A 23,111-nucleotide genomic window follows, 5' to 3' on the forward strand; every position below is an offset into this window, starting at 1 on the left:
TGTAAATAACCTGAGGAGTAGATGCATTAGAAGTATTTCCTAGAGGAACCCGAAAAAAAATTCGATGTGATCTGTTTATTTGAATGTCTGACAAGATACAAAAAGAAACGACTTCTTAGAAACCAGAGCAAGTATCATTAAGACAGAAGAGATTGTGTAACCAGGATAGGATGATGGTGAAAATACATAAGGACAGTTTTGTCCATATAAATGCAATACTAAAATTATAATGATTATACAAGGCCCTATATACAGAAGGAAGGAAGGGTAGAAAAATTGATAAGGGAGATGTAATTCATTAGTGTTTTTATAGCACAGACAAGCTGGACAGATGACTAGTTGGTCGAGTTAGTAATAAAACAAAAATATTGCCAGATTTAAAAGTTCCAGTTTTACCCCTTATTTAATGTTTATTTTTTCCAAATTTACTCAACTTACCATTCTGCAGTTCTGCTCATATAGATCACTACATACATGATATAAAGTCCCTTTTGAAACTGGTGTGCAAAGAAACCTGTGTTGTACAATCTTAGTGATTGCTATTTCAGGGATGGTAGGGTGGTGGCAGCCTTTTTTGTTGTCTTGGTGGCTTCTTACATATTCATATCACATAATCTTAGGACTCACTCCTCCGCCGGGTAATGCAAAGCTCTCTCCACCTGCAGCTCTCATGTCATGGTGGTAGTTTTATTCTTCGTGCCCTGTATCTGTACTTAGGTTCTACCTGCAGGGAGCAAGAACAGAGATGAGGAACTCTCCATATTTACACTGTGATCGCCCTCATGCTGAATCCTCTTAACTGGATTTTGAGAAAGATAGGGATGAAAATTGCCATGGGGAATGTGTGGTCTACAATGACACGTCAGAATTCATGTAAATAAGGTAGTATTCATTGTACTTTCAATCCTGTGTACCCAAGGCATGTATTATTTGAGATATTATACAAAGCATATAAGCTTTCTTTGGGCACTTGGACTAAATTACCTTTGACGTTACGTGATCCGAAGAAGCAAGTGACTGTGAATCAGATTGCAATCTGTCACCTCTATGGATCGAAATAGTTCCACGTGTGACCATCTGTATGTGAGGAAGCAAGAAATGTCCTTCTGAAGTACATCACTGATTGATCATATCACTCCCTTCCCCCCAAATCTGTAAGGGATCCTATTTTCCTTGGAATACACCCAACCTTCCTGCTTGTTTATCAGAAATCTTCCATAAATAATCTGAGTCTTATTTGCCATTCTCAGAAGTCACTATGTTGGTTGAGTGTGTGGTGTTACAATGACATGCATTGGGGTCAGAGAGAAGTGGGTATATCGCTAACTTTTATCTCTGGGTCTTGGCAATTTGCTTTCATATTATTAGTCTCCCTTTTAAAAATATCTATAAAATGGTGTGATATTGTACTTCCCAAAGATGTAATGTTCCTTTGGCTAACACAAGTGATGTTTTAACATGGCACATGGCTACCAGAGACTCATGTTAATTATTTTTCCTCTTTCTTTGTTTTTTTCTCTGTGTGACCCTTTGCTTAGATGTTTTCATCCAGCTACTCTGGGTCCGTCTACATTCTCCAAACACACTCTAGAATCTATCTGTTCTGTGGCTGTATTTCAACTATCCCCTCTGCTGAGGATTCCCCAGCCCCATGCTCTAGACGTCCTGTCTTACATATAATTCATAATCATGATGTTACCTTATTCAGGAAGATTTTTCATATATGTCAAGAGACCAGAATTATTTCGGATTCCTCTTTATCCTTCATGGAGATGCATCTGTACACTTACTCCTTTGCAAATAATCCTATGCCCTGTATGACTGTTTCTTTTTACGTATTTTATTTTTCAATTTGACTGAGCCAGAAGATTATTATCTAGCTTCATTTTTCAATGTGTCTCTCTTTTTCCTAGCTATAAACCTGCACAAACTAATGTAAACAATGCAAACCAACCAACAGTTCCTGAATTAAATTCAAAGATACTGTTTTTCTCTTTTTGACTATGTATATTGTTTTTATATATTTAGAACTCTCCATATGTCACAAACAATCATGCAATAATGATAAAGTATGTATTATCTGAAAGGCTAAAAATTTAACGTGTGTCCCCTTGTGCCTCAGGGTGGTAATGAAATCTAGCAGATTTCCAGACCCCTGGAATATCTTCTTGCTTATTTATTTTCTACAATATGGACGTACTACAACTTTAATGATTGTTTACTTCAATGTCCACTGAATCACATAATCCAATCCCAGCTCTGTGTTTTGATTGCCATTTGTCTGGATATTTTTCTCTACCCAAACGTGCGTTTTCTCAGCAGAATGATTGCAATGCTTCCAAACAGAGTTTGTTTGGCTGAGGTGTTACTGTCCCAGAGCCAAGCAAAATCCAACAAAAACCATGGTGGCAGTAGTGTATGTCTGTGGTGCCAAGGTCGTCTTTGCATGTTTCAATTCTTAGAACTTTTCACACATATAACTAATATCTTCTTTTTTAAAATTTTCAATGGCTTTTTGGAGCCATTGAAATCTCTGAAATATCAAGGGAAACATTCTTCCCATTCCTCAGAAATTCCTCTTCTTGGTTATTTATTCATAGATCTGTTTGCTCTGGTTTATTTTTTATTTTTTTTAATTTTTTAAATTTTTATTTATTTATTTATTTATGATAGTCACACAGAGAGAGAGAGAGAGTCAAGACACAGGCAGAGGGAGAAGCAGGCTCCATGCACCGGGAGCCCGACCTGGGATTTGGTCCCAGGTCTCCAGGATCGCGCCCTGGGCCAAAGGCAGGCGCTAAACCACTGCGCCACCCAGGGATCCCTGTTTCCTCTGGTTTAATGTAACATTTTTCCAAATAGAATTTGTATTACTTTTAAGTATGAGGATGTAGTGTGTATATCTGTACCTAAGTGTGTGTGATAATTGTGTCTGTGTGTGGTAAAGAGGACTTTGGAGGTGAGGATATATCAAAAGGAATAACCACTAGAAAGAATGTTATGCAGCAAAACCAAAATTCTTTTTATTATCTCTTATTTTTTTCTTAAGATCCACAAGATTTTATGAGAAAAAGAATAACCTCACAAAAAAATGCACTGAAGTACGATTATTGAACTACTTGCCAGGTGTTCTTTCTAGGATTCATTTTCCAGTCTATAGCACAATGTCTACTATTTTTTTAAATATATTTATTTATTCACTTGAGAGAGACAGAGCACGAGCAGGGGAGAGGGCTAGAGGGACGGGGAGAAGCATACTCCTCACTGAGGAGGAAACACAATGCAGGGCTCAATCCCAGGAAACCAATCATGACCTGAGCACAAAGCAGAGAGACGCTCAACAAATCAAGCCACCCAGGAGCCCCAAAATGTCTACTATCTTCAAAAATATCTCTCAGGTAAATGCATAGGAGGAATTCACACGATGTTTTGCTCTCCATGTGAGTTTAAATACAGAATATTATTATTACCTTTTTTTTTTTAAAGTAAATTCTACATACAATGTGGGGCTTAAACTCATGACCTTGAGATCAAGAGTCATAGGCTCTCCCAACTGAGCCACAGCCAGATGCAAAACACAGAATATTTATTTATTTTTATTTTTAAAAGATTTTATTTATTTATTCATGAAAGAAGAGAGAGAGAGAGAGAGAGAGAGAGAGAAATACACATGCAGAGAGGGAAACAGACTCCATGCCAGGAGCCTGATGTGGGATTCAATCAATCCCGGGACTCCAGGATCACACCCTGGGCCGAAGGCAGGTGCTAAACAGCTGGGCCACCCAGGGACCCCCTATACCACAGAATACAAAATAATACTTATGCTTGCAAATGTGTAGTTTAAGAAATCCTATCCATTTCTACCCAGATTTATTGTTAATTTAAAAATACATCATTACTATCTTTGTTAAAGTAATATCGTAACCTGCTAAGGAACACTCATACTACACAGGCACAGTATAATAGCCCCAAGATTCAGAAATTATCAGCCTGGAAGAACCTTCAACATTTTGGATGGGCCCTAAGGGAAAGATTGGAGGCCAAAACTAGCTGTGAGTGACGTCGATGTATGTGACCTCCTGCCTCAGCAGCCTCTCCAGATCCCGAACCCTCTCTTCAATCCTTCATCTGTGTCTAGGCACCCATTGAAAAGGCTGATTTAGACACTTTTAGACTCTCTTAGTATTCTCCTCAACACCAGAGACACATCCAGGATTATGATGTCACATGTGCTAAATATTTCAAAGCATTCTTTTTTACTGTTTTTTTTTCTTATGGTGAAAGTTTCTTCCATCTTGTTAATCACTTCACATATTAATCTTTTTAAAAGTTTTAAGTTCTACTGTCTTTGCAAATTTCAATTTCATAACAGTTTTTTCAACTATAGTTATCACATTACACCTTCAATTCTCAGACATTACTCATCTTAGAGCTGAAAGTTTATAACCTTCTACCAACCTCCCTCTGATTCCTCCAACCCCCCCGCCTAGGCAACCACTTTTCTACTTTCTGATTATATGACATGGACTTTTTCTTTTAATATAGCACATATAAGTGATACAATACACTATCTTTCTTTCTTTGGCTTACCTGCTTAGCATAATGCCCACAAGTTCTATCTCTGTAGTTTCTCCTTCTTTCTCTTGATTAATTTATGTGTATATTTCATCTCTTTTACCCACTCATCCATTTAGATTGTTCTGTATCATGTCTTTTACTAATACTCTGCACAAAAAGAATGTTAGTTTCACATAGTTCATTCTTTCCCCTGATTATTTAGATAATCAAATTTCCCAAAGCAGTTAGATTTTATTAAATATCTCTTAGACCAGCTGCTTCATCTGAAAGTACACACAGTAGTCTTATTTTCCTTCACATTCAGATACTTTTACTGTAAAATGAACTATAATATGAATTGGGTCCCTCAGAAGGAAAATTAGACTATCAGCTAAACATACCAGAGGAAGTTGGAGGGTTTTCTGAGATATGGGTCCCAACATTTCAGTCAAGTTCAACTTTACAGCTACAGTGATTAGAGTATGTTATCACATTCAGATGGTCCTGAGGGGATATGACATGCCTTTGCATTATGGTGAGGAAATTTAACTCCTGAGTCAGTAAGACCTGATTATGACAGGCTAACTGTGTGACTTTAAACATAGCCCAGAGGGTGGTCTAATTCCTGGTGAATAGTGCTAAAAGGAAAATCACAGGCCCAAAATGACATAAGTTAGGTTAAGGCCCAAAGTCAGGAAAGCAAGGCTTACTACCTAACTTAACTGTCTTTTCAACCCTTCTAGGGATATAACTTTAACCAGTCAACATGGAATTTCCTGGTCAGCAGTACAAAATTTAATGATAGACCCCATCCATCCCCCTTCGGAGGGCAACTCGGCTGAAACAGTGCACTCTTCCTTTTTTATGGTGCTCCTCTGCTTTTAAAACCTTTTCTTTTTCTGCAGTTCTCTTGACAAACTCTTTTCTACTATCTAGCCTGATTCATGAATCATTCAATAAAACCAGCTGGATCTTTTAAATGATTCTGGTTTATTTTTGGGTTTAACAGTAATAAGGATTTTGTAAGTGCTTGTATTTTGTTATTTTATTAGGATTTTAGAGGATTTAAGTATCTTACCCAGACGTGTTAAGCAGTAGGGCTAGGAAAGGGTATCTAAACTCTCTGAGTTTCAAGTTTGAAGTTTCCAAAAACTATGCTGCTTACCTGTCCATGAGCAGCACTAACTGTTGTTCTTACTATTAACTTTAAAAAGAAGAACAGGTGTTTTGTTTCCTCCTTAGCTGGGGCCACCTATTGATGAGGAAATGAAGATGATGTTCTTGATTTTGTCCTGAAGTTAAGTTTGGGCTTGAGTGGCTCTTGTTTCTGAGGAACAGGGGTGTGCCTAAATGTCATGTTTTCCTTAGAAGAAAGAAGAACTTTGGAAGCCACTATTTGGCCTGCAGAATAGCCTGGCTCCATTCAATATCCATCCTCGAGGTCTGCCAGGGTCTAACCCATGTGCAAGTTCTTTTGGATTGGAGAAGGAATAGTTTTCATCTCATATACTTTTTTTTTTTAATTCTCTATTTAAGGCTGCTAGCTATATCTTTGACATCATTCCTATTATAACTTGTAAATAAATTTATAATCTGTTATGTCCTATTTTCATATCTGGTCTTTATTTACTTCTATATTTCTAGATATTACTTTCTAGGATATTTGTAGACCATTGAACACTAAACACTTATTTTTCATGATAGAGGCAGTATCACTACACATTCTACAGATTTTAAATGGATAATAAAGGAATATAGTGATCATCACAAGATCAATATATTCAACAACTTAGATAGGATGAACAAATCCTTTGGTATTAATTACCCAAGCACATTAAAAAATAATAGATATTTGGGGCACCTGGGTGGCTCAGTTGATTAAGCATCCAAGTCTTGATTTTGACTCAGGTCACGATATCAGGCTTATGAGTGTGGAACAACTGCTTGGGATTCTCTCTCTCTCCCTCTCCCAATCAAGTACATAATAAATGAATATCTAAAATAAAAATAGATACTCTCAATGGTTTGTATTTCTTAAAGAAACTTAGTATATTGTTTTGTCTCCCTACGCCCTGTCCACATAGCTTCAATGGTGTGTTCTACCTAACTTTAAAGAAAACACTAATATTCATTTTATACAAACTCTTTTAAAAAGAATAAAAACAAATGTTCTGCACTGAATGTATTAGTATAACATTTTTTTTGAGACATCAATTGTACTAGCTTCTCTGAATCTTCATTAGAACTTTCTATTTAGGCAATCACTTCAATGTCAATATGGACAGTTTTAGTTCTTCTACATTTTAATGTGAATTTAGCATGATTGCAGGATATAATATCAATATTTAAAAATTAATTACATAGCTTATACTAGCAACTGACAAATAAAAATTAGATTTTAAAAATCCCACGTACAATATTATAAAATTATAAATTATAAAATAATTAAGGATGACTCTAGCAAGATATAAGGCATACATTTTCTCTGAAAGCCAAATATTTGTTAAGAGAATATAAACACCTTAACAAGAAAATTCACTGCCTTCATGGACAGATGACTCAACATTATTAAGATGTGAATTCTCCCCAAAGGAATCTCCAGAGTCAAGCATTTTCAAAAACAAAATTACATGCACTTTTTAAAATTTTTTTTCAAAATTGATTTAAAAGTTATATGGAAATACAAGGGCCTTAAACTGGGTCCCACAACTTAAAAAAAAAAAAAAACAAAGTTGGAGAACTTAAGCCATCTGATTTCCAGTGGTGTTTTAAAGCTACTGTGTTCAAAATGATGTGGTATGTTCATAAAGATATCCCAGAAGATCAACAAAACAGACTAGAGAGCCCAGTAGTAGACCTGAACATCTATGGTCAACTATTCTCAACAAAAGTCTGTAGTCAGCTCACTGGAGAAAAAATAGTGTTCAACAAACGAGAGTGGCAACGTTGGACATCTGGATCTACCACACAAACAAAACAAAAAAGACAGAAAATCTTTTATCTATACATTAAACCTGTACAGGTTTATTTAAAATGGATCTTAGACCTATATGTGAAATATAAAGGTAAAAAAATTGGAGACATTATAGGGGATCTTCATGACTTTGGATTACAAGGAAAATTTTCTAAATGTGTGGAATAGAGGTGTCCAAATAGGTGCACCTGGGTGGCAAAGTTGGTTAAGCATCTAACTCTTGGTTTCCCTTACGTGGTGATGTTGGAGTCCTGAGGTGGAGCTCCTTGCAGGGCTCAGCTCCCAGGTAGGAGTTTGCTTGAGGCTTTCTTTCCCTCTCTTTCTTCCCCTCCACTGTGTGCACGTGCTGTCTCTCTCTCGTTCTTTCTCTCTCTCTCCCCCTCTAGCATGAATAAATGAATCTAAAACAAAGCTGCTCATAAAAAAATGACTTGCTCTTCAACAAAATTAAATCTATGTAACAAAACTAGTATATAAAGAGGGATGCATTAAACAGTTGAGGACATAAATGCAACTTATATTCATCCCCAAGGGTTGTCCAAGTGTGTGTACAGGAAGAGGTTAGAGATATGACCAGTTATCTCCTGCTGTAGGTTGGTATAGGCTAGCCCTTGAGTACAGCTTGGTCAACACTGGGCATAACGTTAAAGTAGAGAAGCTATAAATCACTGGGTTATAAAGTGCTGTAAGAGGAAGCACTACAATCCTTCATTTCCTCAGGGCTATACAACATTTAAGGCCCCCAGAGAAGTACTAAAGTAAAATAATGCATTTTCTTGCTTCAGTTCTCTACTTCTAATTTGAGACAGTTATTTAACTTCTAGAACCTTCTGTGTTTCTGTCTATATAGTAAAGCTAATAATATTTGTGTCAAAATTTGCATTATTACAAGCATTAAATAATATGATTAACTTAGTCTTCCCAACAATCTCTCACTAAATTTTGGTTGTTATTTGGCCAAGTAGATTGATCTGGAACAGATTAAATATTATAAAATTTGAATTCCTGACACTTCTTACATGAGAAAACTTTACATACATGATTGGCATCTAATAGAGAGAGACCGATTAGCTTCAGTGCATGCAGATGAGACTGAGTCTAAACAACCTGTGAATAGCCAGTGAGCAGAGAAAACAGGATGGAAAACACACTAAAGGTTTTGCTGTACATTGCTTCCTTCCTCTGATTTTTCCATATCATTTTTGCTTTTTGTCCCAGCCACATTATGAGGAAGAGTTATTTATTCTTATTCTGTCTTTGCCTCTCGTTTTCCAATGGCTCATCCATTCAGGGCTAACTTTATACCAATGATATTATCAGAAATCATTGATTTTATTTATCTAAGTACTCTGTGCACCAAAGATCTTGTAAATTTCCAAAAAAGGACTGCAAGTGGTTGTCTTTGGTTCTTCTTTTTCCTAACTCATCTCAGATTTTCCTGAAAGCTAACTTGATAGTATTACAGGCTCAATTTCCTTCCTACTTTTCAGAAAAATGGAAGTGCACAGGGCAGATTATAGCCTTTTGGGGCCTCCAGGGAAAAGGGCCAATATTTTTCTTTTTCTCAGATAGGCAAATATGGAAAGTTTATACCCAAGAGCACCAAGCACACTTCTGTGGATGGTGACTTTGCAACACTTAGGCCAAGACCTGTTTAGAAATGCCTTTGGGAACATAATTACATAAAGCTTTCAAAGACCTATTATATCTCGCATTGCCACTTAAGTTTGTATTGGTCTCTCTGAATGAATTGTCTTCAGGCATAGGCATAAAATAAGTGGATGAGTCTTATAACCTAAGTACTTGTGTTAGCTTTTGAAGGAATATAAAAACACATTTTGCTTATTTTTTATTTCTGAGCTATTCTTAAGAACTTAAATCAACTCTCAAAATTCCCAGCCTGCTTTCCTGAGGGATGAAGATCCAGTTCTCTCATCACCAAGTCTAAGTGAATACTTGAAGTCCACTTCCCTTGTAAACCGTAGAAGGTTTAAGACATGCTGAAATTTGCAAAATATTTGTAGAGAATTAATCTGAATGCGTTTGAATTATGGCTTTGTAATTGTCTTCATTTATTCCAGGTTTTGATACTAGAGACAAACTGGCAGAGTGAATATCTGAGGACTGAATGCAGCCCCAAACTAACCTGACAGACACTGAGACCTTATGGTTAGTGGATTACCCCTTGTCACCTTGGTTGGGGAAGGGTACCACCCCACATGTGCTAGGCTAATTGTGTGTTCTTTACAATTATTGTATATAATTTCATCCTAAAGGCTACAACTTCTCCTGCAGCATATGAAAATTTGATTACTATACGAATGTTTTAGCTTACTTCAGTTTTAATGGGACATTAGCTTTAAGCAAAATTCCCCTTTTTGGAGAGCAAAACAGTAGAGTTAGTTGAAACATGTTCAAATTGACATTGAATTTCATTGTGACCCCGAATCTTGCTTACAGGCAGTCCTCCGTATTATTATTAAGAAACAGACTCTATGCTTGAATATGTACAATGACAAAGAATTTCTTAGGACTTCAAAACATCTGCCATCCTAAAATAGAGTAGTTTCATCTGAGCCAACTACGGTAAACTTATAGCATCCCACATTCTGTTGCACTAAGAAAGTTTGAATGTGTGGTAGAAACGTTTATTCAAATATAAGAACTTCCTTATGAATACTGTAATTCAAAAGACATACATAATTTGTATTCAACAATACCAAAACCAATGTAATCTTTTGAGTATCTTTTGGTAGAGAAAAAAAATTAGACTAGTAATTAGTGTTAAGAAAAATGCTAAGATAACCAATTGATTATGACATTAACACACTTTCAGTAAAGATTGTTGAAATTGGAGTTTATTGTGATCATACTTGCTAAATCCATGTTATGAATGTTCTTTTAAATTTCCTTTATTTTTCCATTGGTTGTGTGTGCACGCATAATAATCTGTGGTCTTAAACTAGTCATTCAAAGAGGAAAGACCGTAAAAGAAAAATGACAGCTTTAAACCATACATGTCACTGGCTATTTCATATTACCTCATGTATCCCTCATTAAACTTCCGAATTTTATAATGCTATCTTAATTGTGAAATGAGTACCATGAGGCCTAAAGAGATTAAGCAATTCGCTCAAGGATCACATTGGCCAGTTTATTTGAGATGTCTCAATGTTTTACACCTTTCTGTGTTGCTATTGTTTCAATCTTTTGTTCATGGTTCCCTGAAGTTCTTACTTTACCAACTGTGACTTCAGTTTTCTCAAGGGAGGATTCCTCAGTATCACTATATTGTTTTATGACAATAATTCTCATCAACTGAATCTTCCTTCTTACCTTTTCCCTCTAAAAGCAGCACTGATCACAGAGCAAGTTCCCTCAGAATACAGGCTGAGGTTTTGAGCTATTGGAGAAGAAATTCCAATGATGATTTAGAAGACAAGCAGGATTGTTTTTTGTTTTTGTTTTTTTCTTTTAAGATTTATTTATTTATTCATGAGAGACACACAGAGAGAGAGAGAGAGGCAGAAACAGGGCAGAGGGAGAAGCACAGTCCTCTCAGGGAGCTAGATTGGGAACTCAATCTCGGACCGAAATAAGGACCTGAGCCAAAGGCAGATGCTCAACTGCTGAGCCACCCAGGTGTCCCAACAAGCGAGAACCTTGATTAGGAATATTTGTCTTTGTAAAACTGAAGGCAAATTATTTCAAATGTTTTAGAATCAGAGAATTCTATATGTGTGTATATTAAATATTCCCTACCTCTTTACTAGCATAAATACTCAAAAGACAGATGGGTTGTCTGTTAACCCATTGTCTTGTATATTCCTTTCTGCTCAGATGAAGAACCAAAAGAGTTCTTTCATGCTCTCCTTCATGACATTCCTATCAGTTCTCTCCCATATGAAAGATAGCCTCAGATTGAGGAAGAATCAGAATTTCTGTCTTCTAATATTTACAGTGTATTCCCTTTCAAATCTGAGAAATTACTAGGATTCACTTAATGTATCTTCTCTTTAGACCCAGAGAAAATTACTTATCAGTTAAAAATTACTTAAATTTAAATTTTTTAAAAAAAATTACTTAAATCAGTTTGTTATAGTAATTAGGTATAACTTAAGAACTAACATTGTTTCTAACTCATGGACATAGACTAGCACCAGCTACAATGAACAGAAGATGAGTCAATGATCCTCATACTCTTAAAACTTCTCAGTATTCTTTTAGTTGCTGTTAATTGCTGAACACTCTGATATCAGTTGTGATATAATTATTTTATTTGTTATGTAATGGAGGATAGGAAGCCTTGTTAGTGATTCTGAAAGCAAAGTAGGAACTAATTGAAAATTTCTATTTTTATGAGGTTAGAATTGTGAGTAGTAATTTAAAATAGAAGTGATGTGGTAAGGTAGAGACCATTCTAAAAATGTCATAGATGTCAATTATTTGCCTTGTAAAATCTTCTTAAAGCCTATCAATAACATTGATATTAAATTTGTGAGTCACTCCAGATGATTGTTGTTAAACAATATTGTTATACCAATATTGTTAAACATTTTTACAATTTTTTACTCTTTTATTTTTAAAATTTTGTTTGAGAGAGGGAGAGCATGTGAGAGAGCACGAGGAGGAGGAAGTGTTAGAGGGAGAAGCAGACTCCTGGCCAAGTAGGGAGCCAGCTTGGGATTCGAAACCCCGGACCCCAGGATGAAGACCTGAGCCAAAGGCAGCTGCTCAATGGATTGGGCCACACAGGTGCCCACATTTCTTATTTTTTAAATAAACATCTGAGGGTCAGATATGTCTGTCACTTCAGAATCAGACTAAGGTAGAGGATGTGTTAGTTTTTGCAAACCCACTAGGATCAGATATTTCCTCCTTAGAGGGTAAAATAGCTTTTCGAAATGTTTCTTCATTATCCTACACTCATTTTGCCCCGATTAAATAATGTCTTAAGATAAATGTTACAAAGATGTGATTTCCTGAATATTACATTTAGTCATTATTGCAACAGATACCACCAAGTGCTAACTTACCCAAATTTGTCTTCAAGTTGCTTTCACTTTTATTTCATTTAATTGGCATTTCATTTTTGACTTTGTAACTAAAGTATGAAATTTTCAGCAAGAGCCATGACTCATGCATAATTCAAATATATTTGGGCAATTCAGCAATCTTATCTTTCCTTGATCAATTGCTATCACAAACTTCCATGATCCTATGTATTTTTAATTTTTTATTTTTTATTGGTGCTCAATTTGTAAACATATAGAATAACACCCAGTGCTCATCCTTTAAAGCGCCCACCTCGGTGCCCGTCACCCAGTCACCCCACCCCATCCCATCTCCCTTTCCACCACCCCTACTATGTATTTTTTAAATTTTATTTAACTCATAAAGTATAAATGTGACAAATTAATGGGCTTCCTGAATATTTCTCAAAATTTCAGTCATTAACTGATATTCTTTCTTTTGCTGTATTGTTTTCAAACACTTTGCTTTCTAATATAACAGAAATTCCATTGGTTTAACATGATCCATTGATAATATTTGACTATGTAGGAAAATATAGTATGCTCTACAGAAATCAAAGGTAAGTAGTTCAAACTGGATCTATAAACAAATGTGCATTTCTTCAGGATTCATTCCCAGAATACTAAGAGTTTTCTCAGGTAATTTTAAAGGAGGCTCATTTATTTTATTTGTAAGGTATAAGAACTGGTAAATATGGACAAAATTTTTTCTTGTTTAAGATTAACTCATATAATTTGCAGTTCTTTTATATAAATATGTCATTAATAGTAATAAAATGTATTATCAAAATAATATTTAAATTTTTAAAAAGTACTAGTAACAGTGAATAAAATATGTAATTATTCTCATGATTGCCATTATGAAATTATGTCATGCTAGATTTATAAAAGACAAAATAAAGAGAATCAGGTTAATTCAATAAATCAAGAAAAATTAATCTTAACTCTATGTCAATATTCATTTTAATAAATTTTACATTATTGTGTTTATAGAGTTTATTTTCACCTTTGGTTATGTGTTCTTTCTTTCAGAAACCTAAGTCTCTGTGGAAGCATACACCAAAGCAAATATATGACAAGCCAGAGAAACATCTCCGAATTCGTACTTCTAGGACTTTCATATGACCAGAGCATACAAATATTTTGTTTTGTCATTTTCTTACTCTGTTATGTTGCTCTGTTGGCAGGAAATCTTCTGATCCTTATCTCCATTCGATGCAGCTCTCTTTTTCACCAACCAATGTACTACTTCCTTATACACTTATCCTTAATAGACATCTGCTACACCTCTACAGTTACACCCAAGTTAATTGGTGACTTGCTAGTGGAAAGGAAAACCATCTCCTATGACAATTGCATGTTACAGGTCTTTACAATGCACTTCTTTGGAGGCATTGAGATCTTCATTCTCACCGCCATGGCCTTTGATCGCTATGCTGCCATCTGCAAACCTCTCCACTATGTGATTATCATGAACAGGACAAGATGCAATCTCCTAGTCTTAGCTGCTTGGGCTGGTGGGGCCATTCATGCCTTTCCTTTATTTTCTACTGCAATTGGTTTGCCCTTCTGTGGTCCTAATGAAATTGATCACTACTTTTGTGATATTTTTCCTTTGCTTAAAGTGGCCTGTACTGATACTTACATCACTGGTGTCCTTGTGATTGCCTTTTCGGGTATGGTCGCATTAGTTACCTTTATTGTCTTATCTTTTTCTTATGGCATTATACTGTTCACTTTAAGAAATCTCTCAACTGAAGGAAGACGCAAAGCCCTCTCTACCTGTTGGTCTCATATCACTGTGGTCATCTTATTTTTTGGGCCTGTAATCTTTATCTACCTTAGGCCACCTACCACTTTTCCTGAGGACAAAATATTTGCTCTGTTTTACACCATCATTGCTCCTATGTTCAATCCCTTAATCTATACTCTGAGAAATTCAGAGATGAAAAAAGCCGTGAGGAAAGTTTGGTGTCCATCAGTATTTTCAAAGGAAGCATGTAATTAATTTGAAGAAGTTTATTGGTTAAACAACTCTGAGAAACAAAAGAGGAAGATGTAAATGAAAAAGGCAGGGACTATCTCACAGGTTTTGTCTATCATCATTCGTGCAAGCAGAATGAAGGGGGCAATAGGACTACAGGTTTAAAGTAATTTCAGAAGAAATACTAAGTCTTGCATTCCAAAATTAATTGGAAACTTAGTCTTTGGAGTATTAAGATGGTAGAGGTAGTGTAACCTTCATGAAAAAACGATTGAGTCAATGGACATAAACCAATGGTATATTAATTAGTGAATTATAAAAGAAAATATTTTGATGATAATTTTATTAAAATACTTGACTCAGAGGCCAGACTACAAAATAATAGATATTCTTTGTTAGTTCAGAAGTTGTAATCTAATAAAAAAGGTTATGATCTAAAACTAAATGAATTAATCTAAATTTGTGATAGAACATTCATATATAGAGAAGAGACAGAGAGATGAAAGAATTAGCAAAGAGAAACAAGATTTTATTTCATCACAAAGTAAATGAAAAAACTAATGCATTTTGGTTGCACATGGATTTATTTTTAAAGATTTTGCTTATTTATTCATAAGAGACACTGAGAGAGGGAGAAACACAGGCAAAAGGAGAAGGAAGCTCACTTCAGGGAGCCCGATGTGGGACTCGTTCCTGGAATCCTGGGATCACGTCTTGAGCCAAAGGCAGAAGCTCAACCAGGGCCCCACAGGCATCCTGCACATGGGTGTTTATGGGAGCTTTCTTCCTAATCAACAAACCTTGGATGCAACCAAGATGTCTTCCTGGACGTGAAGAAATAAATAAACTATTGTACATCTGGAGAATGGGGCATTATTCAGCACTAAAAAGAACTGAACTATAAAGGTAAGAAACTATATGCAGGAAACATAAATGAATATTTCAGGGTTAAAGAAGCCAATGTGAAGGGAGAAACTTTGTATGATTTCAACTAGAGTTCTTCCTTCAGTTACAAGGGAGTTATGTCCCAATAATCCATCATAAGTAGAAAATATCTTACATCAAAAATTCATGTAACACTTTCAACATATCAAACCTTATAGCTTAGCCTAGCCTAACTTAACTGTGCTCAGAACACTTACATTAATTAGCCTACAGTTGGGAAAAGTCATCAAATGCAAGGCCTATTTTATGATAAACAATTGAAAAATCTCATGTAACTTATTGAATACTGTACTTTAACATGAAAAAGAAAATGGTTATATGGGTACAGAATTGTTTTAAGTTTGATTATTGACCCACGAGAAGCTCACTATCCCTGCCCACCATCACAAAAGAGTATTATACTACATATCACTAGCCCAGAAAAAGATCTAAATCCAAAATTCAGAATACAATTTCTACTACACTTATGCATCACTTTTGCCTAATTGTAAAGGGAAAAGTACAAGTCAAACCATTGTAAATTGGGAGCAATCTGTGTACGACATTCTGGAAAAGGCAAAACTATGGAAAGAGCAAAAAGATCCATCAGCGGATGCCAAGGATTAAAGACAGGAGAGGGATGAATAGGTGGAATATAGAGAATTTTTAGGGTAGTGAAACTTCTGTATGTCACTGCATTTTGGAAATTGTCATTATACATGTCAGAACTCACAGAATGTACAACAGCAACAGTGAACCCTGATGTAAACTGAAGTTTGGGTAATAATGAGGTGTCAGTGTAGGTTCATTTGACTGTAACACATGTAGCACTCTGGGGGAGAGGCTGTCCCAGTGAGAGGGACAGGTGGGTATCTTTGTAGTTTCCACTGTATATTATGATGAAAGTAAAACTGCTCTAAAAAAATAAAATGTATTAATTAAAAACAAATGCATTGCAGCACAATACCTGGATGAAATCATCTTTTAACTAAATGAAGCATCTTCTGAAAAAGATTTTCTAGTATAAACAGGTAATACCTTAAAATCTTTCAACTGTAATATCAGGTCTTTTGCTCGTGTTTCATAGTTTAAATGATATGATCTCTTAAGAAACAGAGAACAGACAGAGAAGGAACTGGATAGTGGAATTTTGTGAGAAGAAGGTAGTCACAATCCTGGAAGAGTTTCATTTGTTATTAAAAACTTTATATTTATATGAGAGAGAGCATGAGAGCACACAGGAGCCAGAATAGGGGAGGAAGAAACAGAGGGAAAGGGAGAGAAGCCGGCTCCCCCCTGAGCAGGATGCCAGACACTGGACTTGATCCTGGGACCCTGAGATCATGATCTGAGCTGAGGGCAGATGCTCAACCAACTGAGCCACCAAGGTGCCCCTGAAAGAGTTTCAGATTAGGCACATGTGATGCAAGAAGTGCAGTCATTCTGGAGGCACTGTGCAAAGAAGCATGAATAGCAGGAGAAAAATGATGAGGGAGAAAACATGAAGTAGAGTTTTTATAGCAGTGAAAAATTGGACAAACTACCTTCTCAGCAGCTACTAATAAAGAAACAAGAATATTGCAAGGTTTGATTTTGTCTTTTGAAAGACCATCACAAAACATTTGTCAGTCTAAAGATTGAAAGGGCATGTGCTTAAAATGACCAACTTCATTACTAGAAGAAAGATTATCTTCATGTGTAGAATGGGTAGATCCATAAAATGAGCAATATCATGTAATTAGCAATCAGATTAAAAGTCACAAATTACCAATACACCAGAAGTCCTCTTCATACTTCTTTAAAATCACCACCTTCAGAAAGTAATCACTAGCTTCATCTATAAAGTTGATGAAATTTACCTAGTGTTTGATTTTGTAGAAAAATACTAATGCAGATTATACTCCTCAGTGTCTATTTTCTCATTGTTATGTTCATGAGATTCATTCTTCATGTTTTATCTAGACATTCAGACCATTTCCTATTTAAGGATATTGAGTAGAGCTGCTTTGAACATTTTGAAACATGTCTTTTGGTGACTATTTTTCATCCATAAATACATGCTTTTTACAAAAAATGCACTTTACACCTAGGGCAAAGCAAAATTGAAACTAAAAACATGAAAAAGATAGAGCAGTCACAATGAAATAGTATTTGAAATATATATAGCTATTTCAAAGGCAAGAGCCATTATCAATTCCCAAAATCATTGTTGATAGAATTTGCAACCCTGAAACATTTACAAATCTGAATGTGTATGCATATAGAAGGACATAGAGGATTTGATCCAAAATAATAAGCAGCAAAGTATATATATAGATAGATAGATAGATATAAAACACTACACTCATCAGCTGGTGAGTGAGTATGAGTTATTTAAAGTAATTTATCCTATTTTGTGCCACAAATTTATTCTTAACAAGTGTCAAATTATCTGTAGAGCCACTTATCTAACGACAATGCATTAAAGTACAAAACAATAATAAAAACATAGTTTTTAAACTTGAGTATACGGTACTTTAAAAGCTTTAAAATAAATCATAATGGAAATTAGAGAATAATTTTAAAATTAATACAAATAGTATTTATCAAAAATGTATATCAATGCTTAGAGGTAAATTCCTAGCTTGTGTTAAGGCAAAAAATACATTATTACATCAAGAGTTGATTTGTTATCAAATTATAACTACACCTTATCCTAGCTGAACCACTAGGTGTTATATGTATTGGATCACTAAATTTTACACCAGAAACTAACATACTGCATATTAACTACCTGGAATTTAAATACAAATTGAAACAAACAAATTAAATTTTAAAAAAAGAAAAACAATTCTGTACCTAACTCTAATATTTTACTGTCTGCTAACTGAAATTTAAATTAAAATTTGAACAAAAACCCTAGTTGTAACAATGCCCAAATTATTACCAATTAATATTTTAGAACCAACAGCATATTGAATTGTGATAAGCTAAAAGTTATTCCTTTGGAATCAGGAAGTGACCCTTTGTATCACCAATTCAAATTAACATTATTCAATATTTTACTGAAAGAACTAGCCAATTCAGTAAGACATGCAACCAATAAGCAAACTGATAAAGATTGTATCCAAAATGAATAGAATACTATTTCCACAGACTCTATAGAACGTATGAGTTAAGAGAATATTTCGAACAAGTCTATGCTAAATTTAAAAAGACTGACAATGCCAACTTTTGGTGAAGTTATGGGGACACGGGAACTCTCATACATTGTTGGTGGACATATAACATAGCACCACCACTTTTGGAAACAGTTTGGCAATTTTTTAAAATGCTAACATACATTTAACATATAACTCAGCAATTCCATGCTCAGGTATCAATCTGAGATAAATGGTAATATAAGTCCTCACTAAAGCTTGTACATGAGTAGTCACAGCAGCTTCATTCACTATGGCCGTTACCTGGACACACCTGAAATGTCCATCAGCTAGTGAATAAGTATACAAAATGTGGGAGAGCCGTACAGTGGAATACTATTCTTACTAAAAGGAATGAACTACTGATAATGCAGTGTGATAAACCTCTAAAACACTATGTTACATGAAGAAAAGAATAAAATTGAACACTGTATTGTTTTTAGAAGTCTATTTCTCTCCTGGTTATATTATGTGGCTTCGCTATTTCACAAATGAGGGAAAAACGGATGTGTCCTTGAGATTCCCTAGCTCTCTGACCAAAGCTCTCATAAAACATGGATCCTGAGTTTCATCCTCTACCCAGAAATGACAATTATCAGGTCAAGGTGGTTCTAGTCATTCACCTCAGCTGTGTTATGCCCTATTTTTTATATCATTCCCTCTAGTTCTTCTTCCCTTAGTATCTCTCCAGACTTATCAGAGATGATTCTGTTTTCCATAATTGCTACCTAATCATGTGTGAGCATGTGTCTGTTATGTTACTCCTTCCCACCCAGGAATCTGGCATTCACTATAAATGCCAGATTTTAAACTGAACTATAAAAAGTCTATCTGTAAAATGTGAGTCTTTGGACCTGAAGAAATAAAGAAACAGAATTTAATAGACAATTCTGATTCCATTGCTCACTCTTCAGAAATTGTATGTAATGACCCATTGCCCTTGGAATAAATCTAACTTTATGTAAGAACAGTATTGTATGTAGAATTCAACATAAGTTGACCTTAATATGATGATGGGACTAAATATGTGTATATTAGGTCAAACACAGCAGAGATTCTGAAACCATCACATTTCAATTGTGAGGTTTTGACCAATTTGCTTCAAGTCCATGAACCTTTTTTATTAATCAATATGCACCTTTTGGATAAGCAAATGACTCAAATGATGTTTTACCATGATACACCTGTTAGGATGGACAAAATATGGGACACCGTCACCAACAAATGCTGGTGAGGATGTGAAGCAACAGGAACCCTTATTTATTGCTGGTGGGAAAGCAAAATGGATGGCCATTTGAGAAGATGGTTTTTCAGTTTCTTACAAAACTAAACATGTCCTTACTGTACAATCCAGCAATCTCACTCCTTGGCTTTGACCCAAAGGAGATGAAAACTTATACCCATATAAAAACCTGCTCATGGATGTTTAACAGCAGCTTTATTAATAATTGTCAAAACAGTTGGGAGCAGCCAAGATGTCCTTCAATAGGTTAGGATAGATAAAGTGCAACATCAGACAGTGGGGTACATTTCAGTGCAAAAAGAAATAAGGTATAGGCCATGAAATGATGGGGAAGAACTTTTCAATGTTCTCTCCATGGTCCATAGCATTCAGCTTAAACACAATTATGAGACTCTTCTCGATCTTCCCTATCACTAATTTTTCATTTCGTATTTTACTACACAGACTTTTACAAGCTCAGTGTCCAGCTTAGAACCCAACACACAGGAGTGGCTCAATAATTAGTTATTGAGTGAATAGCTATAACCATATTGAAATAATTAGGTTTTCCGCATACACTTTTTCACCCCCTGGCATTTGTTATGCATCTTTTCCTAAGAATACTCTCAGCCTAACATAGGCCTTTCACTCTGATGATTCCCCTTCATCCATTTTTGATGTCTTTTCATCTAGGAAATCTTCCTGACTCCCGATCTTTGCTGTGTGTCCCCCAAACATGCTTTCCCAGCACCCTGTGCTGCCACTACCTTACCATTTATTAACAGGATGTTGTCACTTTCTGCTCCTCTCTGGGTATTTCTCCGTGGGTTCTAAGCTCTGTGAAGGCAAGACCCAGGTTCCTCTCAATTCGTCATTGAAGGCCCAGCAACCATCAATGTCTTTGATATATTCTTTGGACGTAAGAAACTTCTCTTGATGAATGAGAGAGGGATACATTACCAAATATAAATAAATGGAATATATTTATTCTGAAATTGTTTTGCGTGTAGATGGAGCCACATATTTTTAAACACAGCTTTTCATAATGAAATGTTACAAGTAAACTAATTAACAGAGTGCAATGACGTGAACAGCACACATTTATAAGATGAGGAAATCTTGTTGAGAGCATGGTGAATATCAAGGTAAGCTCTTTGCTCCTTCACTGAGAATCTCCATTTCAATTTCTTTCTCATTACACAGTTTAAGCAGAAGTTAAAACAAATTGTGGTTTATCGAGGAGATCTAGTTAGAATACTCAAGAGTCTGAATCAGACAAGAGTAGGAAAAAAGTCCCTTGTCTCCAGTACTATTTCTTTGCTCTATAATTTCTTGCCTTTATTCATCTTCCTTTATACCACTATTTACTCATTCAATATTTATTTCGCATCAGACTTATCAAAAAATTTTTAATAATTAGTTAAGTACTCTGTAGAGTGTGACTCTATTTAATGAATAGGAATTCTTCTCAAATAATTAGATGTTGAGTTATTTGAACCCTCATTCGATCTGACAGGTTAGCATCATAAGATGGGTGACATGAGCAATGCAAAATACTTGACATCTAAAGGGAAATTTGGAAAATTGGGGTAATCTTAATTATCCCTCAGAGGTCAAAAAACTCTTTGTTTCTATGACCCCATATTTATTTTTTACCATGATTTATTAGGCAACTTGTATTCATCAAGCCCGGTGTATAAAAATGAGCAGAATTATTAATAAAAACATTAGAATTTATAGATGGTTAATATATGTATAAGGTTTGTAGCATAGTCTGTAGTTGGGTTTACTCTTTCTTGCACACTTTTCTGCTCCACTCAGTGCAGAATCTTCTATTATTCGTAGCAGTTTAGTTTTTTTTTTTTTTTAACATGGTAAGTATTCCTTGCTGAGATTATCCACTGGCAAACGCCAATGTCCTTTTGACCTTTTTCTTTCCATTGAATCAATGTTGAACTTCAGGCATATTTATTTCTCATCTGAAAAAACTTTTCTACTGCACAATTTCCTAATGGCATTTTTCATCTGATCATTTCTCAAGGCATAGATTAAGGGATTTAGCATGGGTGTTATCATAGTGTAGAAAACTGCAACTGCTTTATCAATAGATAAAGTAGCTGCAGGTCTCATGTACACAATTATGCAGGGCACAAAGAATAAGACGACCACTGTGATGTGGGAGACACAGGTGGAGAGAGCTTTGCGCCTTGCCTCCAAGCTGTGGTTCCTTAGGGAGCGCAGAATGACCACATAGGAGACCATGAGGAGGAGGAAGTTTAAGGCACAGATGAAACCACTGTTGGCAGCAACAAAGAACCCAAGAGTGTGGGTATCAGTGCAGGCGAGATTGAGCAAAGGATTCAGATCACACATAAAGTGATCTATGACGTTAGGACCACAGAAGGGTAGAGGGATGATAAAGAGGATCTGTATGGCTGCATGAAGAAATCCTCCCACCCACACCACTGCCATGAGCAGGCCACACACCTGTCGATTCATGATGGTCGTGTAATGTAGTGGCTTGCAGATGGCCACATAGCGGTCATAGGCCATCACAGTAAGCAGGATGACATCAGCACCTCCAAAAAAATGTTCCCCAAAGATTTGGGTTACACATGCATTGAATGTGGTGGTCTTCTTTTCACGGAGTGAATCTACAATCAGTTTAGGGTTATTGACAGAAGAATAGCAGGCATCAATGAAGGACAGATAGGCCAGGAAAAAGTACATGGGGGACCCCAATAATGGGCTGGCGGTGATAGCTGCCACGGTGAGCACATTTCCTACCACAGAGATGATGTAGATGATCAAAAACACAACAAATACAATTTTCTGCATCTTTGGATTCTCTGTGAGCCCCAGTAGAACAAACTCTGTCACATTGTTTCTATTCCCCATTATTTCATATTACACTTAATTACATCACCTGAAAAAGAAATCCCTTTTATTATTGCAAACTTGAATTTATTAAGCTTCTTCATCTAGTAAATAATAACAGCCTAGATTCTACTGAGTTGTTTATTCTCCATAAGGTTTTTTGAGACAGAAAATAACTTCTGTGTCCTTGAAGATTACTTAAATTATCTCCTGGGTGAAATTTCTGTTGAGTATAGACATAAGGAAATTTATAAATACACAGGCTGGAGATCATCAGTGTATACTTCATCATCTGAGGTGAGTAAGCCTAACATGAAGTAGTGTAGTGTACACAAGTGACAGGGAAGTAGGTAAAGGGAGG

General features: G+C 35.6%; 2 protein-coding genes across 2 annotated transcripts; one reads left to right on the plus strand and one right to left on the minus strand.

Annotated features, from left to right (window-relative positions):
- Nucleotides 1-13,636: 13,636 nt before the first annotated feature.
- LOC112912037 (olfactory receptor 4P4-like) lies at nt 13,637-14,572 on the plus strand. Its single transcript, XM_025988765.2, has one exon. It carries the CDS (start codon nt 13,637-13,639, stop codon nt 14,570-14,572), a length of 936 nt encoding a protein of 311 aa, XP_025844550.2.
- A 7,269-nt stretch (nt 14,573-21,841) lies between these two features.
- LOC140598915 (olfactory receptor 4C46-like) lies at nt 21,842-22,771 on the minus strand. Its single transcript, XM_072757353.1, has one exon. The coding sequence runs from the start codon at nt 22,769-22,771 to the stop codon at nt 21,842-21,844; it is 930 nt and encodes a 309-aa protein (XP_072613454.1).
- Nucleotides 22,772-23,111: the final 340 nt, after the last annotated feature.

The sequence above is a fragment of the Vulpes vulpes genome, chromosome 5, assembly GCF_048418805.1.
Source record: "Vulpes vulpes isolate BD-2025 chromosome 5, VulVul3, whole genome shotgun sequence".
NCBI lineage: Eukaryota > Metazoa > Chordata > Mammalia > Carnivora > Canidae > Vulpes > Vulpes vulpes.

What these genes read in the sequence shown, in the direction of transcription:
- LOC112912037 (XM_025988765.2), top strand. Translation starts at nt 13,637, where the DNA reads ATGACAAGCCAGAGAAACATCTCCGAATTCGTACTTCTAGGACTTTCA.
- LOC140598915 (XM_072757353.1), bottom strand. Translation starts at nt 22,771, where the DNA reads ATGGGGAATAGAAACAATGTGACAGAGTTTGTTCTACTGGGGCTCACA.